General features: G+C 39.3%; 1 protein-coding gene across 35 annotated transcripts in view; it reads left to right on the top strand.

Moving 5' to 3' along the window:
* NFYC (nuclear transcription factor Y subunit gamma) overlaps nt 1–18,128 on the top strand; it is a 63,958-nt gene that overhangs the window by 14,776 nt on the left and 31,054 nt on the right. For 2 of the 35 annotated variants that reach the window (XM_070260310.1, XM_070260292.1), the window contains exons 2-3: nt 661–736; nt 3,845–4,101. The exons of 21 other annotated variants lie outside the window; for them this stretch is intronic. Coding sequence is in view for 3 of the 14 variants with exons in the window: in XM_070260302.1 (XP_070116403.1) it covers nt 1,261–1,327 (67 nt within the window). In the remaining 11 variants the exon portion in view is untranslated. Of the gene's footprint in view, nt 1–660; nt 1,552–3,844; nt 5,113–11,157; nt 11,266–16,524; nt 17,272–18,128 lie in introns of those variants that run through there. 12 more of the 35 variants (XM_070260308.1, XM_070260291.1, XM_070260306.1 and 9 more) reach the window with 8 other exon arrangements.

Here is an 18,128-nt window from a genome sequence, read left to right as displayed (position 1 = left end):
CACTGAAGCTTTCCTACAGAATAAGCTGAGTTGTTGTAAGACTTTTTCTATTTCCATGCACTTTGTTGACATCTGTGTTTTCAGAGGTGGAAGGAACACTATTGCCGTTCTAAATTTGTATGAAAATATGATTTGCACTGATGAAGGTTGTAATGGTGAAGGCCCACATGCCAGTGTGAGATTCTCCCATAACTTTCTTGATTTACCTGTCTGCTTCTAGATTCTAAGTACCAGTTAATTAATTAACAATCTTTGTTTTAAAATGTACATTTTCGGTTAGAATGCTGATTAGAAACATACTTCTCCTTTATATTGGCCGTGACAAGAGCAAATCTTTTCCCACCAGTTTCACACATTTTGTCAGGCGTTGATTTGATTCTTTAAAATGACGTGAACAACATGCTTTTCATTTTCTGTATGAAATATTTGAAATCTTAATTTACCTGCATTTTGTGAATAGGAAAGTTAAGAGTACAGGCACCTTGTCTTTTGCCCTTGATATATATATTTTTTCCTCTTTAGGGATATGAAGCTAATGCAGGTTGCTAATCTGTAACCAGCCAGTTCTTGTGAATAGTGAAGTCTTCTGTTTCATGTACTATGATCTGTAATACACTTGATTTTAAAAAGCAATTATTTCTTTTCTTTTTATTTGCAAAGATGGAATGAAGGTCATTGGAACATTTCTGCAGCAGACTCGGTGTGGAACAGTGAGCCAGCAGCCCTCAGTCTCTGGGTAGGGAAAAGGAGCAGGCCCTGTTAGAGGAAAAGTTTGGAGGGTGCTGCTTTGCCTTTCCCTCGCTTCCCCTCAAGTAAAGGATTTACCTAAGAGGATCGTTAGGGGTTTAGATTTTGGACTCTTCGAATTGGAGTGGTATAGCAAAGTCGCTAGAGGCAGGCCTCTGTCGTTGCTCGCAAAAGTGACCTTGAAAAACTGCCGAGGAGTTGAAAGATTGAAGGACAAAGTTTGTTTATACAGATTTGGACTGAAAAGCTCTCTTTAAGATGAAAAGAGACTGTACTTCTGATGTTCAAGTTGACTGGTTAGTAGGAATATCTTATAGATTCAAATTAGGAGTTTTCAAGCAATAAGACAATAGGGCTGCATTCATTCTCTCTCCCACTCTTCTCCGTTCCCTCCCCCCAGCAAAAAAATTCTAAATCCTTTTGGTATGATAGTTGAGTGAACTCCCTAACAGATTCAGAATTCCTTGCACGCTACCTTGTCTTCTGTGTAATCTAAAGGGTTCTTAGTGAAGAATGGTATTTCAGGAGTTCAAAATAGTTATGTTTGTGAAACTTCTTTTGGAGAATTGGAGTGCTTATGGTAAGAAAATGGTCATTCTGGGTAGTTAAGTCCTAAAAGAAAAGAGTATGTGTTAAGGATTACATTTTAATGGATAATTATTTTAATTTAAATTTATTTTTTACAAGTCATTGATTTATATGTTATTGGTTACTCTGGGTTTTACATATGACTTAAAAAATAGTTGTAGATACTGAATGACCCTCTTGGCCCTGAGAGAAGACATGGAGCAGGGGAGGCAGAAGGTAAGTGGGGCACAGTATGAGGCCTAGATAAAACTCTTTATATTAAGAACTTTGTGGATTTAGCTTCTTGGAGAGATATCTAGCCACTGCCTCTAGCCTGGGTTCTTAACCTTTTTCGGGTCATGGACTCTGAGAATCTGACCCACTACCTAGAAAAATGCACATAGGCATGCCTATGCAGAACCGCTGGTGACTAAGATATTTTCCAGTGTATGTCGAATGGTGTTTAATGATCTCATTTAACACTTTAGCCAGATAAATGTTTCCCAGAGAAACGAAGAAAACTCTTATTTCCGTAGGGAGCAAAGACCTTCTAGAGCTACCTATAACTTAGACTGGGGGTGGGTGTGTGTGGGTCGGGGAGGCTTAAATGGGGATTGAGAGTTGGGCATTTATTTACTCTGATTGCAGTTTTTGAGGCAGCATGGTGCAGTAGCAAAAGCAAGCCATTTAAAGCCAGGAGAGCTGTGTTCAGGTCCCACTCAGCTATCACCAGCTTTGTGAGCTTGGGCAAGTCAGCCATTTAGTGTCAGCTTCCTCACATGTAAAAATGGGACCTAAAAATAGCGCCTTCCTATTTAGTGGTGAGTTTCAAATGAGATCATGTATGTCAAAGTGCTTTGCAAATTGCGAAGTGCTGCATAAATATTAGATGTTACTAATGCAGACTGTTGGGGGTTAACCACTTATGAAGATCGATGTGGCATCAGAGGAAAAAATGCCAGTATTTTAGTATGTTTACACAGGAGTTTGTTTAAACCTGACACATCTCTTTTTAAACTGGTTCCACATGCCTTCACCTGCATATTCCTGTTTATGCTGACATGACCCTATACAGTGCACACATTGAGACCATCAAACTTTCCCTTACCAAGATTCCTATGAAAGAATTTTAACCCCTTTGTCAAAAATTAAGGGCGTCTCAGAATAAGATGAAATGGGAATGCTGATTTTTTTAAAACCCTCATTAGATTTAGGAACCTCTTAGAATAAAATCGGGAAACCTCTTCTGATTGGACACTGAGATTTGCATTATAATGCAAGTAAGTTGTAATAGTTGCAGATGTTTACCAAGCAGAGGTTACATTTTTAGTTTGTGCACCAAATATTTATAAAGTAAACCGGAGCCATTTTTTTGTTTGCTTGGTGGTCATATGATCTCCTTTCTGTCAGTTTTAAGCTTGGGAGGTAGTTACAGCTTGCAAAGTAGTAGCAAGCAAGTAAATGTTAGGATGAGGACTTTTAAAAAAATAATTGGTCTCTCTTTAAAGCATAAACACTAGCATAAATTTCGTGCAGTTGACACCTACCGTGAGATGTATTTCCAAGATAAATAGTGGAAACCTGTGAGGATTTCTTTCTCACCCGTTTTACATGCCTGGTTTCATCTCTTTTCAGAACTGCTTTTTTTCCCCTTCCCTGAGGTGGGGTGGATATTTTGTGATCTATTTGATTTCTTGTCCTATGACGTCCATCCTTTCAGGCGTGGTCAGTCAGTATTGATGTCTGCCTCCTTTCTGTGCGTTGAAAGAATCATATCCAGACAGAATAAAGTTTGGCAAAATTGGCATTGGCCTCTCCAAATAAAATTCCAGTTCCAAGGATGTGTATGTTTGAAAACAGCAGTCATGGTCCCTGTGGACTTTGTGTTCCTAAAGCAAGATGAGATCTCCTTTTAAAGAAGCTATATACTTTTGTGGAGGCTTCAGTAACCCAAAAAGCATTCTTAAAGCTAATGATTTATACATGATCTTCTTCATGAATGAAGTTATTTTTGCATATCCCTATCCCCAATGATACATGCACACAGAGTTTGTATACTCTTAAGTTAGGCTGATCAAAATTATTTAGGGATCTTGTCTAATTCCCTTCTTATAAAGTGGGGAAGTTGAGGCCCAGATGGGTTAGCAGCCCCAATCTTTCAGCTTTTTTTTTTTAAGATTTTATTTTTTTTTCTTTTTTCTCCCCAAAGCTCCCCGGTGCATAGTTGTATATTCTTAGTTGTGGGTCCTTCTAGTTGTGGCATGTGGGATGCTGCCTCAGCATGGCTTGATGAGTGGTGCCATGTCCGCGCCCAGGATTTGAACCGGTGACACCCTGGGCCGCCGAAGCAGAGCACGCAAACTTAACCACTTGGCCACGGGACAGGCCCCCTTTCAGCTTTTTAATGTCTGGCTTCTGCGAGTTCAGAGATTCGACTCCCACTCAGCTCATTCCATGTTTCTTTTATTCCTCTACGTTGTTTTTACTTATTATTTTCTGTATTTCTCTTCCTTTTGGTACATGTGTACAGGTTTGCTATTTGAACACAGAAGGAACAGAGAGAAAATGGGCCATGGAAGAGGTTCAGAAGTCTCCATGTGGAGTCTGTTGGGTAGAAAGTCTGCTGTGGCAGCAGACTTACCATCCCTTTGGGATCTGAAGATCTCTTGTCTCAGCCAGTTGCTTATTCAGAAAGCTGAGAATCAGCTAGGAAGCTAATGGTGCCCACCTGGCTGAGGTGTCCCAGAGAACTAGGTTACTTTTATGCATACAAGGAAGTAAACTAAGGTATGCAAACACAACCTGTGTGCCAGTTAGTTGTTTCTTTTTTCATTTTGTTTTGTTTTGTGTTGTTAACGCACCTCAAGAACAAGCTAATTTCCAAACAAGTTTGGAGCTGGTTCTTCATGTGAGTCCTTAAGCCAACCTGTATTTAATAAACCAAGATCCCAGGATCATTTTAAGCATTGGATAAGACTGAAATAGAAATTGTTGTCTATATACTCCCAAAATAATATTTTAACTGTGCCAACTTTACTCTTTACTACCAGCAAAGTGGTATTGTATATCTGCATGTGTGTGTTTGGCTACTTGTGGATTTGGTTTTTGTTCTTATTTTGCATATTCTCTGATAGGCTGTAATCTACTTGAGAATTTTTCTCTTTTCTACTTGGATTTCTTTTTCCCACCTTCTTATATATGAACAAAAGTTATAGTTTATTGAAAGAATGAGAGCTTGAATGATGAAACTTATGTAATATTTAAGTCCTAAGGTGGTATACTGTGACTGAAAATTAAAATCGACACAGCTGGATGGTATCTACGTCATGTCTTCATTTCCCAGAAACTTAATTTTCTTTCTTTCTTTTTTTTTTGAGGGAGCCTGGCCCTGAGTTAACATCCGTGCCCATCTTCCTCTACTTTATATGTGGGACACCTGCCACAGCATGGCTTGCCAAGCGGCGCCATGTCTGCACCTGGGATCCGAACCAGTGAACCCTGGGCCGCTGAAGCGGAACGTGCGCACTTAACCGCTGCACCACCGGGCCGGCCCCTTAATTTTCTTTTTAATCTCTTCTTTCTGCTACCTCAGTGTTGGGCCCAGCTCTTTAGAACTTGGCAGATTCTATTTCTATTATCACCCTTATCTTCCTGGTTCTCCCCTTGGCATTCCAAAGCCAGACCTCACTGGTGAATGATTGACCAAAAGTTTTTCTCTATTTAGGGTATTTACTGTAAATTAAATTACAGTTCTGCACCCTGCAGTGAAAAAGGACAGTTGAAGGATAAGAAATGAAGGTAAATTCCAGTGTAAAGGCAGAACTAAAGAAAAAAAAACACCTAGTAAATGTTTAACTTTGAAGTGGCATAACATAGCTTGTGACCTTGTGTGCCTTAGTTCAAAGGAAGAAAGGAGACTAAAATAACCACAGCAAACAGCAGTGCTGCTTCACTTGGTTATCCTTTTTTCTTGGAAGTACTATCGTTTTGGTCTGTCTCCATAGTTTCAATTACATAGAAAACTAAAGAGAGGACCTGCTTGGCTGGAAATATCCAGATAAAATGAATTTTTCCTTTATCCACTTAAGCTATGTAGTTCTTACCTTTGAGAAAATACTAAAGTTGGATGCTTTACACTTCCTTTCACTAATTCATCATGCAGGCATGTCTTTGGAGACTTAAAAAATATGTACAAATAAAATTTTACTCCTGGATCTAAAAATCTGTAGAGGAGACAAATGATATGTATCAAGTATATGAAACTGTTAGGAAAGTACAAGCAAAGGACACAGAATTCAGAGGAGGGCAGATCTGTACTTCTGGCTTGGGAATGAAGGAAGGCAGTTTAACTGGGCATTGGACTCAGGGAGGTAGGGACAAGGGCATTTCAGTCATGAGGAACAGGAGGAACAAGGTCATGATTCAAATAGTGCAGCCTGGGCTGAAGAAAGCAGTAAATGGTCCAGTCTGCTTAGAGCATAAGGAGATGAGTTAGGAACAGGAGCGAGTGACAAAAGAAAGAAGTCTGGAGAAGTAAGTTGAGGTCAGATGTTGGAGGGCCTTGACTGCCAGGCTAAGAAATTTGAACTGTCTCTGCGTGACATTGGTGAACCGTTGAAGATTTGGGGTAATAGGTTGATGTGGCATTATCTGAGCTGTGCTTTTATAGAAGATTTATTAAGCATCATGTGGAAATGAGTAGAATTTGAGAAGACGCTGGAAACAGTGAACAGTGCGGTGAGTTTATACACTAGGTTCACAGCACTTACGGGATTGTGATGAGGGTTGAAAGAGAGCAATGTAAAGGGCCTAGAACCATCCCTGGCACATTGCACTAAATGAGTGTTAGCTAAGATCATCATCATTATTTCTATTATTACATGCCAGTGCTGAGGGCCTGAACAGAGGTCGAGGCGGTATGAAGAAAGTCAGGAGATGGACACTGTTATTACAGAATTTAGCAGTTGATTAGAATTGAAGAACAAAGTGTCCAGGATGACTCTGAGATTTCAAGCCTGGGTGACTGGAGGATAGAAACAGAAAAGTTAGAAGGATCAGGTTTGGGGAAAGAAGAAGAGAGAGATGATTTTGGTGGATAGATGGACTTTGAGTTCTGGGTGGCTTTCTAGTTGGAGATGTCCAGCAGGCAGCTACACATGCCTGACCGAAACTTTGGGAAAATATCAGAACTGGTAATGTATATTTGGAATTTAAGCTCAGAGAGATCATAGCTGAACCTGGGGAATGGATGGGAGAGAATCAAGGGAGAGAATGGACAGAAGGACCAGAAGAATAGAGCTTCTTGTTAAAGATAGAAACACAGAAAAGGTGGGACCCTGAAGTTGAGACATCTAGAAATAAGCATGGCAGAGTCCGCTGGGTCCATGTTCTCTAAGCTGTTTTGATTGTGCACCTGTATTATCTGAGCGTGCACCTCTCATATATGAATTAGTATTGTTTACTCTAAAAAGTCACTTGTTCATTTTTTAAGTGTTTTGTTAAAACTAGAAAGTATCTATAACTTCTCTTATCTAGGTATATGTAACAAAGTAAAGGTGTCACTGCCAGCCCACATTTTTCTCGGATACTTAGAGCACCATGTGTGATAGACAGTCTTGTGACAAGTTAAACTGAGGGAGGGCATCAGTACCAGCCCATAGGTTAAATTTTCAGAAAGCTAATATTAACATTTTCTGTGTGTACCTTGACATGTAAGAGATTAGAAATACTGCCGTAGAATCTGTCGCTTGTTCTCAAAATGTACAAATATTTCCTTGAAATGTTATTCAGTAGTTCCTTGAGATTAGATATATATGTATATGTATGTATGTTGTGTATGTATAACCTTAAGCTTTCTTGTTTAAGGTTTACGTATGCACACACACATCTCCGTCTGGTGCAAAGACTAGAGATTTTTTTCTGAGTTGCGTTGGGCTTAATCTTACTAGTGTTGGCTTTGTAAAGTCTCAAATGGCAGCATTCTGCATGAAGCCAAACATATATAGATGTAGGAATTTGGCAACATTTGCTTAGCAAGTAATTTATAGCCACATGATTGTGATAACACTGATGAGTAGCACACAATAAATTACCAGGAATAGCATGGCTTCATCTGTAGGATTTAGCAGAATTTTTAATATAAGGCACCTATATTTAGTTTCTAGGCTAGGTATGTTGTAATTATCCTCAATCTAAAATAAAAGCAATAAGAAACTTCTCACTAGAGAAATGGTGGTAAATTTCCAGCCATCTTACCTGGTTATTTATATCCTGAACTCCATGATTATTTGTCTTCTGGTAATTAACTGGCCAAATGTCTATGAAGCTACCCTTGGAGGTAGTTAAGCAATGGAATAGTATATAATGTTTCTATAAAACATAGTACTTTGTGGGGCCGGCCCTGTGGTGCAGCAGTTAAGTGCTCACTTTCCGTTTCGTGAACTGGGGTTCGCCAGTTCAGATCCTGAGTGCGGACATGGCACCACCTGGCAAGCCATGCTGTGACAGGTGTCCCACATATAAAGTAGAGGATGATGGGCATGGATGTTAGCTCAGGGCCGGTCTTCCTCAGCAAAATGAGGAGGATTGGCTGCAGATGTTAGCTCAGGGCTAGTCCTCAAAAAAAAAAAAAGTACTTTATAGCTAATGGAGTAATTTTATATTTAGTCTCTCACTTGGTATTTACCTAAGGTAGGTAGGACTATTATCCCCATTTTGAGGATAATAGTGAGGATTATTATCCCCATTTTGTGTACCTTGTTACTGTATATGAAAAACAAGCCATAGCTGTCTCCATCTTATGGGACTAATTCCTCCTCCCATCTCCCTTTTTCCTGTGTTTGCTCTTCCCCTAAAAGGCACACTTAAAAAAAAAAAATGGGAATTTTCCCAGAGTTCTCACATGCTCTTACGTTATATGACTAAAGAAGTTGATCATAAAAAGAGCAAGTATAGAGTCAAATTGAATTATTTTTAAAGCTTTTGTCAAACAAGATAGGTGAACACAGCTACCTTTCTTTTCAGAACAAAGCGTAGTGTAAACAGATATTATATGAATACTACCCATGTGTTGGGAAATTGGCTTTTGTGAATCCTAAATTCATTAAGGTCAGATAGTAGTTGAACTTTTTCAAAATAGATATGAGGTCAGAGTTATGTAAGGTGTTCTGTGGTGTGCCTTAGCTGTGCAAGTGCACACTTTGTGGTATGTAGTGAGCACCTCCTAGATTTGGGTCCGTATCTTGAACCACAGAGATAGTTATTTTTAGATGTCACAGTGTTCTTAAATAATCAGTTGCTTTATATTTCCTAGCTGTGATTTATAGTCCTTGCTTTACCCCTAATGAGGTAGTTAGAACAAAAGAATTCTGATTTCTTGGAGTGATGGCTGCATAATTAAAATAACACTGTCACCGTGTTCACAATGGAGCAATAGCGATAATTTTGAAACACTCCATAGAATTTAGCCAGATGATTCCTCCTATAAATGTGCAGCTATGGGAACATCTCCAGCAAGAGGGCTAGACTAAGGCTATTCCCTCTAAACTATAGTGGAAAGAGAGAGTGACTTCCCATCACCAGGCCCTTAGAGAGTGAACCTGATCTGTCACATCTTTCATCTCCACTCTTGGTTGGTGACCAGATAGCCCCAAGTCCAAATCCTTGTCTACAGCTACAGCTTTAACAAACTTGAAAACCTGATTAGGCTTTCCACTTTGGAATGTGTAAGAATCTGGCATCTTGGCAATTTTGAGGTACTTTTTCCAGGAGAATGATCAGGAAAACTAAAGGTAAAAGGCTTGACAGATTTATGTTCCAGGCTCAGAAGACCCACAGGTTCTTAAATTTTTGGTCCTCTGTTGAGTTATCAGTTCTAAAGAGGAAGGAGAGCATGCGGTGACAGGGCGCAGAACTGAGAATCAGGGCATATGGGTTTTAGTTCCAGATCTGGCATATGCTTGCCTTGTGACTCACAGCAAGTCCCTCAGTCTGTCTGGATAAAGTGTCTTTATCTGTCAGATGGGAGTATTAGTACCTGTGCTGTGTTTGTAGTGAAAAACAAATGAGATAATGTAGAAAAGGCTACTTTACAAGGTGTAAAGCGTGTACAAATGTAAAGGATTAGCATACCCATCTCAGTTACTTGGCATTCTTTGAAGTGGTCTTTACATTCTCAGTTCCTGACAGCTGTATACATGGAAGAGGGAGATTTAGGGTTTGGTTAGCTTGGAGGACTTTTCTTCTCATTCTCTGTCTCTCTCTCTTTCATCAGTGATAAAAGGCACTAAGCAGAGGGCAGAATTCAGTGTATCTGTGAATCAGCAGAAGCCATACAGCCAAATCAATACAGCCAAGCTCATACTGACTTTCTTATAACACCCTCCAGGTTTTTAATTAAGAGTTCTCTGCCCAAACTCCCCTCCCCCCCACCCCCCCAGTTTTTAGGTGGATTAACTCACCAGCACGATCTCCCATTTTCCAGTGGAGTCTATGATTAATTATCTGCGTTTGTGCTACATTTTCTGAAGTAGAACAAGTTTCTCTCCATCCCCACTCTTTTTTGACTTTTCCATCAGATTACCACACAAAGGTTTTGCACTGCTGAGCACAGGTACTTAAGAAGGGATTTCCCCATACGCACATCTCAAAGAAAAGAACCCAGAGTGAGGCCAAAGATTCTTGGGGCCTTAAAATAGTTCTTGAGGAGCTTGTGTTTGTTCATTCAGTAGATGTGTGTTGAATCCCCACTGTGTGCAAAGCATGTTTCCCTTGAGGATGTGCCAGAAACAGACAATTACATAAGAACTGGGGAGAAATAAGGGCATGGAAATTGTAGACTTAAGAAATAACGTCCAAGATAATAGTAATAATAATATGTCACACAGACAAGTCAGAAGAAAGTGAATATGCTAATTGTAGAAATGGATTTTATTGGGCGCCCAGAGTGGTTTCTTGGGGAGAAGAAAATTTAGTGGTCACTGTTTAGTGGATGTGTATATTTAAATTTCTTATAGTTGTACTGTAAAAGCAAGCTTCTTAAAAGTGCTGTTCCCAAAAAACCTTAAAAAGTTGGTTTAGATCCATGAGGTAGTCTCAAAAATTTCTGCTCTCAGAACATGTTCCCTTCACTCCAGGATCTTGGATGGAGATGGAAGCAGCTAGAGCTCTCTTCAGAGCTCAGAACAGAATCTTTTTCTTGGGTGGTGGGGCCAGGTGGGGTGAGATGGCTGCCTAGACTCCAGATCTCCTTCGTCCTCTAACATAGCAAACAAAATTCCTTCTGCAAGAAAACAGCCACACACTCCTAGGTTACAGAAGTCTGAGGTGTGTAAGGAGACATGTTCTAAGAATTTAAATGATTTTGAATTAGTCTGGAGGGAAAACCTGCAAAGCTCTTGATCATTGACATTTCAGGGGGTTTAAATTTGGAGCATTCCTAGTCATTTCCATCTTGAATTCTTTGCTTATTTGGAACTAGGACATTCATTCTAAATTTAATAGTTAAAGGGCTTTAAAAATTATTCCATGTTTATAACAGAGATGGGAGAAGATTTCTCTCTGTACATTTCTTTCCATGCATCTGAAACTGGATTCTTAGGAAACATGTTAAAAACTAAGTAAGTAGTCTAAATTAGGGAGAGAAAGAAGCAAGTTGGGTTACTTGCTACACTACCTAAAGGAGATTGGTTTTTGGACTTGGTATTGTGTCTGAGGCTGTTCAGGCCAGGAGTAGGTATCTTGTCTAGCTCTGAGCAATGATGATGGTATGCCATCTGGCATTTGTATGATGCTTGGTATTTTTTAAGGCGTTCTAAGATGTGTTTTCCCATTTGTGTGTTGCAGTTGCCCTGTGAGGTGCTGCTGTATGTGAACAGAGGCCCCAAGAAGTTAAGTGATTTGCCCAAGATCATAAAGATAGCAAGTTAGTAGCCAGAGAGCAAGAACCCCCAGGTCCAATATGTTTTCTTTATGTTCTTACTCTGTACTTTACTGCCCCCCACTGTTCGCAGCTGCATGTTCTTAGGTGCTAGAGACTGACCTAGAGATATGCAAAGAGGAAAGATAAATAGAAAAGAAAAAAGAGTGACACAGCATGGAAAGAGAGACAAGAAAGAAATAAGAGAAAGGCTCGTATGATAGGAGGTAGCAATGCCATTAGCATCTGCTCTTTTTTGATTGCCACAGTGATGCTGGGAACAAGTGGATGAAAATGGTCTTTTGGGTTAAGGATTTGAGTCAATAATCCAAGCTGAGACTGTTTGTCTCTCTGAACAGTTTGAATATACACATACCTTAAAACAGTGCAGAAAGTGAGAGTGAACAAGCTATACTAAATCAAGAACAGAACTTTAGAACTTTTGTGTTTCTGACTCCACTATTTGTTATATTGTGACCTTGAGCTAGTAACTTAAGATACCCAATCCACAGCTTTCTTAACTATAAAATTGGAATAATATTGATATTTTTATCACTGAGCTGAGTGAAAATCAATTGAGGGTAAGGTATGTGACAAGTAGTTTGTAAATTCTAAAGCTTTTAAGTTGGTATCCTTGAAACATTCTTCAGAGTCACACTTCTTACCTCTCCTGGGCATACACAAACACAGGATCCGCCAGAAGCTGGGCAAGAGGTTGTTCTCAGGGTTTCTGAATCTCAGAAACAAATCTCAGTAAGCAAAATGGCTCTTTGTTTTAGGATGCAATTTAACTCAGGCCACAGGCACTATTTCTATCTCTTGCTCATGTCCAAATTCTCTTTCAGGCTCAGGGCCTGAAAAACCAGTTACTCACCATTCTTCCTGCAAGAGTTTATTTACTCTCATTAGGTTGGAGGGTCAAAGAGTTTAACAAATATTTCTGTGCAGCAGAGAGGGCTGGCCTAGCTCACTCCTAACAGAGACTGAACAGGTGAGGGAGCCGTATAATAGCTGTGTGATCTAGGTCCAGCTTCTCAATCTCTGGCACTCGGTTTCCCCATCAGTAAATGAGGGATGACACTACCTCTGTCATGGAAGGATTCAATGAAATAAAGCACTTAACATGCTTTAGAACCAGGTTCTAAATATTATGTGATCCTTTTTTTGTAAAAGGCCAGATAATATTTTTGATTTGCCTGTCATATGGTTTCTGTTGTAATACTTCAACTCTACTGTTGCAGCACGAAATAAGCTGTAGAGTGAATGAGAGTTGCAGTCTTCCGGTAAAATGTAATTTACAAAAACAGACTGCAGGTCACATTTGTAGGCTGTGCGCTGTAGTTTGTGGACCCTTGCTTTAGAATACTTCACTAAAACATTTGGTCTTTTTTCTCTATCATACAAAATGCTGATAGTGTTTTATTGCTGCCATAAATGCAGGGATGGTTGAAGTTGAGCATGAATGAAGGAATGAGGAAGAAAGTGTGAAGTAACATGTTTACATACCATTTGTATTCTACAGGAACAGGTTTTTAAATGTTCTATTTATGGTTTCTTATCAGTTTCATTGCTTATACTAGTTACTACGTCTTCATTTTTTTCTACTTATACTATAGGTGTATTATGATTTAGCACCTGTTTAAAAGATTATATTGTAGTAGATAGCAAAGAGAAAAATGTTTTTGTTTTGAAGGAAAAGTGTCTCTGCTGCCAATTTGAAAATGTGTCCTTGTGAGCGGATCTTTAAGGGAGAGGAGTGTGCGGCCAGTTCCAACCCTTAGTCTTTTAGGAAGCATGGTTTTTCAGTAGGCAGTTTGAAAAACTGCTTCATACTCATACTTGGAGCTAGAGACAGACAAATCCTCACACATTGAGCTTGGCATTAATCAGGGCTGGGGAAAGGGATCTCCAGTAAGGGTACGTTATTCATTCTTATTGTAGTGGGTACTGTGTAATAACCTGCCAGTAAGTATGATCATCAGGTATCCAGTTATGTAAGAGTTTAGAACTTAACTAGTAAGGTTTCTGGCACTAAGCTTAGTGCTTTCTTGCTTAAGTAGAAACCTTAGATGAGCTTAAACAAAGACTTTTGAACCCTCTCTTTCTCTCTGGTCACCTTGCCTTCCCTTGTATCCATTCATTTATTGCTTCCTTGAGTAGTGAAGTGTAGGCCTTCCATACCAAACCACTTGTTTGGCCTATGTGTTCAGTGTGTATCCCTCCTGGAGTGACCTAGTGAAGTGACGGGCCCAAGGCCACCACTAGGCAGCAGGCCAGTTCACAAACATAGGTCTTTTAATTTCCATAGCAGTGTTATTTTTCGCCTTCTGAAATTGTCAATTTGAGATTGGTTTTATTGTGGACAACATATGCCCCCTTAAGGCTTAAAATGCTTTTTAGCCATCGTGATTGATAATGGCTTATGTCCTTAGGTCCAGCTGCACAAACATAAGAACCAAATTATCTGTTGGTGGAATTGTTTTGTTTCGAAAATCTCAGTTCTCAAATTTAGTTTTCACTTTTTTTGTAGTTTGGAAGAATATCTAAAATAGCAAGCACAAATTAGCTTAAATTCTACCCCCTTTCTTCTTATCCATCTATTTATTCATAGTAATATTCTTTCTTTCTCTTTCTCTCTCACTGTTTGAAATATAACATCCCAACAGTTTTAGCTAATTCAGATAAAGAAACCTGTAACTAACTTCAGTAAATACCTCAGCAGTACTGGAACATAAAATGCATGTGACGGGACTGCCAGTTGGGCAAAATAAAAAACATGTCATCTAGTGACAGAGGAAGACATGATCAAAATGCAAGCCAAAAGGAGTGAAGAAGGTACACACTGTGAATGTGGAGAGACTCTTGTTGATACATGTAGAGTTGGAGATTGACAGGAGTGACTGGGGACACTCACAGCGTGAAAGGCCTAAAGGCTGCAGGTTGGATTGGGGGGCATTAAGGGGAAAGATGGTTGATACCAATGTTTAGATTTGTTTTTCAGTCACAACTGGGCTAAGAGATATTTGCTTGCATTTGACAATGAGAGCATTATTTTTAGGTAAAACTTGAGTGCCTGGGGTGGGTCAGCTCTAGTACTTTAATAGGAAGCAGCATTGGTCAACGATTGGGCTTCATTTTAGGGGAGCTTCCTGTGGTCTTTTGTCTTTGAACAGTTGTTGTGATGTCAGGGTTTTAGGTATTATCTCCTAACAACATCTATTTGATTTTAATTGCTTCACAGAGCTATAACGTAGGTTTAGGCATGTTATAAAGGACTTTCGTAGAGAGAATGAGGTATATACCAAGAAATAGGGAGCTGAAGCCTAAAAGTACAGTTTTAGAAAACTGAGGAATATTGCAATAAAGCCTTATATTTCTTTGTATTTTATGAGGTTGATCGTTTTGATACATCTTGTTTCATGTCCAGGCATATTGTTAAGGGAGGATTTGGCGAGCATGGTACCTGATCAAAAGCAAGAGCTTGAAAGATTGCTGAGAGAATCTTAAAAGAAGAGCATTCTGCTCCTGGGATATTTTGAAACCTGCTTAGGTCTCTTTTTCTTTCTTCAAGAATGATAAAGAGTGTGTATTAGAGTGGCAGCTAGATTGTCCACCTTTTAAGTGATCTGATTGAATCATCTCATTTCCTCCATGATTTTCTCATCTTCCTGTGAAAGGATGGCAAAACAGAGGTATTTGCCCTCCTTCTCCTCCTACTTACCTATTGATATTAATTTTTTAAACTTTGCTAATCCATCCTGCTCACCTTTCTAAGAAGATTCTGACTTTCAAAAGATTTACACTTACAGGGCCCGGCCTCTGGCCGAGCTGTTAAGTTCGCGAGCTCTGCTTCGGTGGCCCAGGGTTTCACTGGTTTGGATCCTGGTTGCGGACATGGCACCACTCATTAGGCCATGCTGAGGCAGCGTCCCACATGCCACAACTAGAAGGATCTGCAGCTAGAATATACAACTATGTACTGAGGGGATTTGGGGAGAAAAAGCAGGGGGAAAAAAAAAAGAAAAGCTTGGCAACAGTTGTTAGCTCAGGTGCCACTCTTTAAAAAAAAAAAGAAAGAAAGAAAGATTTACACTTGGGAATGAATGGTATGCACCCATGTTTCCAGCCTTCTAGTCTGCCTTGCAACTTTCAGCACCTGCACGTGCTTATACACGCATATGTCTGTGTCTGTGCGTCTGTGTCTTCTGTCATGCCCTGTTATCTTAAATTCACTTCAGTAAGTCAGGTAGGTTTCTGATTGTAGTTCTTCCTACTTTAAAGGCCCAGAGAGAACCTCATTTATTCCAAGCTTCCCAGAATAGTCTATATAACCCCTTTTTTTGGTGGTTCAAACAATCCCAGTAAGTCTGTTTCAGGGCCAGGCTTTCCAGGAGGCCTCTTTTTCTTGGAAAGGCCTACCTAGCAACTTGCTTGACCCTTCATTCAGGAGTAATTACTTGTCAGACTGTGTGCTAGATGCTGTCAGGGATCCAGAGATGGATCATACTCAGGTCCTACCCACCACAAGGGGAAATACGGTAAGACATATACATAAATTATGGTCATACAAGGTAATGTAGTGAGGGCAGAAAGAGGTGCAGATCAAGGGCTCTGAAAGTTCACAGGAAAGAATGATCACTTGCAGATGGGGATATTTAGAGATGACTTGTGGAGAGATGGCAATTGAGTTGAGCATTAGAGAAACAGCCTTTTTGTGATGGACTTGGATTCTTCTCTTTCTAACTTGGGAAAGCAAACCGTTTTTTTTTTTTTGAGGAAGATTAGCCCTGAGCTAACTACTGCCAGTCCTTCTTTTTTTTGCTGAGGAAGCCTGGGCCTGAGCTAACATCCGTGCCCATCTTCCTCTCCTTTATATGTGGGATGCCTGCCACAGCATGGCTTGCCAAGCGGTGCCATGTCCGCACCTGGGATCTGAACAGGTGAACCCCGGGCCGCTGAGAAGCGGAACATGCGAACTTAACCGCTGCACCACTGGGCCGGCCCCACAAACTGTTTTTAAAACCAAATAAATTAATAGATATTGGGAATTGAGATTACTTCTAGCAACAACCATTGAATGCTTTATCTGATCCTTAAGTCTTTACTAAATAGTTAAACAGGCAGTCTTATTCGAGTATTTATAAAATAATTAATGAACATGAATGATAAATCTAATATTAATAATGAATTAAATCTGGGAAATTCTGTGTTGCATTTTTCATAAGAATGATCTAAGCTAATGTGGCTTGGACTTAAGGCAGTTTTGTCCTTGTCAACTGTCTATAAATAGCTTCATCCTGCGGTAGAGGTAGCAAGTTAACATGGAATAAAAAGGATCCTGGAATTATAAATCTCTTTTTTACTTTTAAATGTGTCCCTTCTCTCATCACCCTGGAAGATGAACCTGGCATATTTTCCATGGGCTGTAGATGTTATAAATAGGCCACTTCTGTAGCAAAATCAAATCTGTTGCAATCAATGTATTAATTATTAAAATAAGAAGTGATAAGATTAACTAAGGTTAATTTATATTTTTAACATATTGGGGTGTTTGGTGGGCAAAATTTGTTTGTGTTTATGATTAGATTTTATTATTTTAATCTTGTGCCTTAGAAAATATTGAGAACATAAAATTTGTTGCTTGCAATTTGGTCTCATTTTTAAAACTTCATATAAAGACTGGATCTACTTTAAGGGAAGCTTTTTGAATAAAAATAGCCATCTTTTCTAGGAGTTTACAGTAACTATTTTCTTCCAAGAGATATTAAAAAAATTAGCTACTAATCATCTCTGTGCAAAGATGCTACAAAACGTGCTCCAAACCTTTTTCTCTTTTTCCTCATGAGAGGATCTTCTGTCCCTGATGAGGAGAGTACCTTTGTTTTTTGAAGTCAGGAAATTGTGAAAAGCTTTCTGGATGGAAAAATCATAAAAACCATAACTCCAAATCCAAAGCTCAAAGCGACCTTTGTTTGTACATTAAACTTAACATAAAGAAGAACAATCAGAGCTATCCAAAGATGGGAAAGAATGCCTTACCGGTAAGCCAGTGTCCCAGAACTGGAGAGGCAGGCTCCATACTTAGCCTAAATATGACCACTTGGGGTAGGGTTGAGGCAGTTGGGCAGAGGTTGAAGTAGAGTTGTATCTTTTAGAGAGGTGGGCCTAGGTGGCTTTTAATGTCTTTTTTAGTCCTAGACTTCTATGATGCAGTAAAATATAAAGGACATTATTATTGACTTGTGTTTTTTGCTGTTATCCATTTGTGATTTTCTAATTCATATGGGCCTCTCAAGTAAAAACTTAACCTTTAATACATTTTTCAGTTCCAGAAAGATTTGTTAACTTCTGTTTTGTACTCAACCTCCACTCCAACAGTGTGTGGGTCTGAGCCAGCCAGAGATTCATTCATGATCTATTGACAGCACAGATGTTTGGGAACTGATTGTGCCAGCACATCCTTAGTTGGGGCAATTCAAAATTTAAGAGCAGACTGTTCACAGGCTGTTTGAAAAGTGCTTCTTAAATCATGTGCCTTTTAATGTTTGTGGGAAGAGATCAGAGGACGACCAAAACTTGTTACCAGCTTTTTGAATCTCACAGACTAAACCTACCCATTATTAGCAAGTATCTGAAGATATCACACTGGCACTTATGCATCTTCCTCCTTTGACCGTAGCAGTTTGTATGGCAGATTTTGCTAAGATCAGGCCTGTCTGTGGATCCATCCAATAAAAGGTTAGATTCTTTTTAAAGTTTTTGATAATTATTTTCATTTCTAGAAAGATTTTTTAAAAAATTTAACTCTCATTGTCTTGAGTACCTCATAAGAATCTATTAATAAAAATAATTAAACTTCTTTAGATTACTTTGGTTTCTTTTTCTCACTACATCTAGG

The sequence above is a fragment of the Equus caballus genome, chromosome 2 (genome assembly GCF_041296265.1).
Source record: "Equus caballus isolate H_3958 breed thoroughbred chromosome 2, TB-T2T, whole genome shotgun sequence".
Classification (NCBI taxonomy): Eukaryota; Metazoa; Chordata; class Mammalia; order Perissodactyla; family Equidae; genus Equus; species Equus caballus.
The sequence above is the reverse complement of the archived record's forward strand: the minus strand, read 5'-3'. Positions and strand labels throughout refer to the sequence as shown.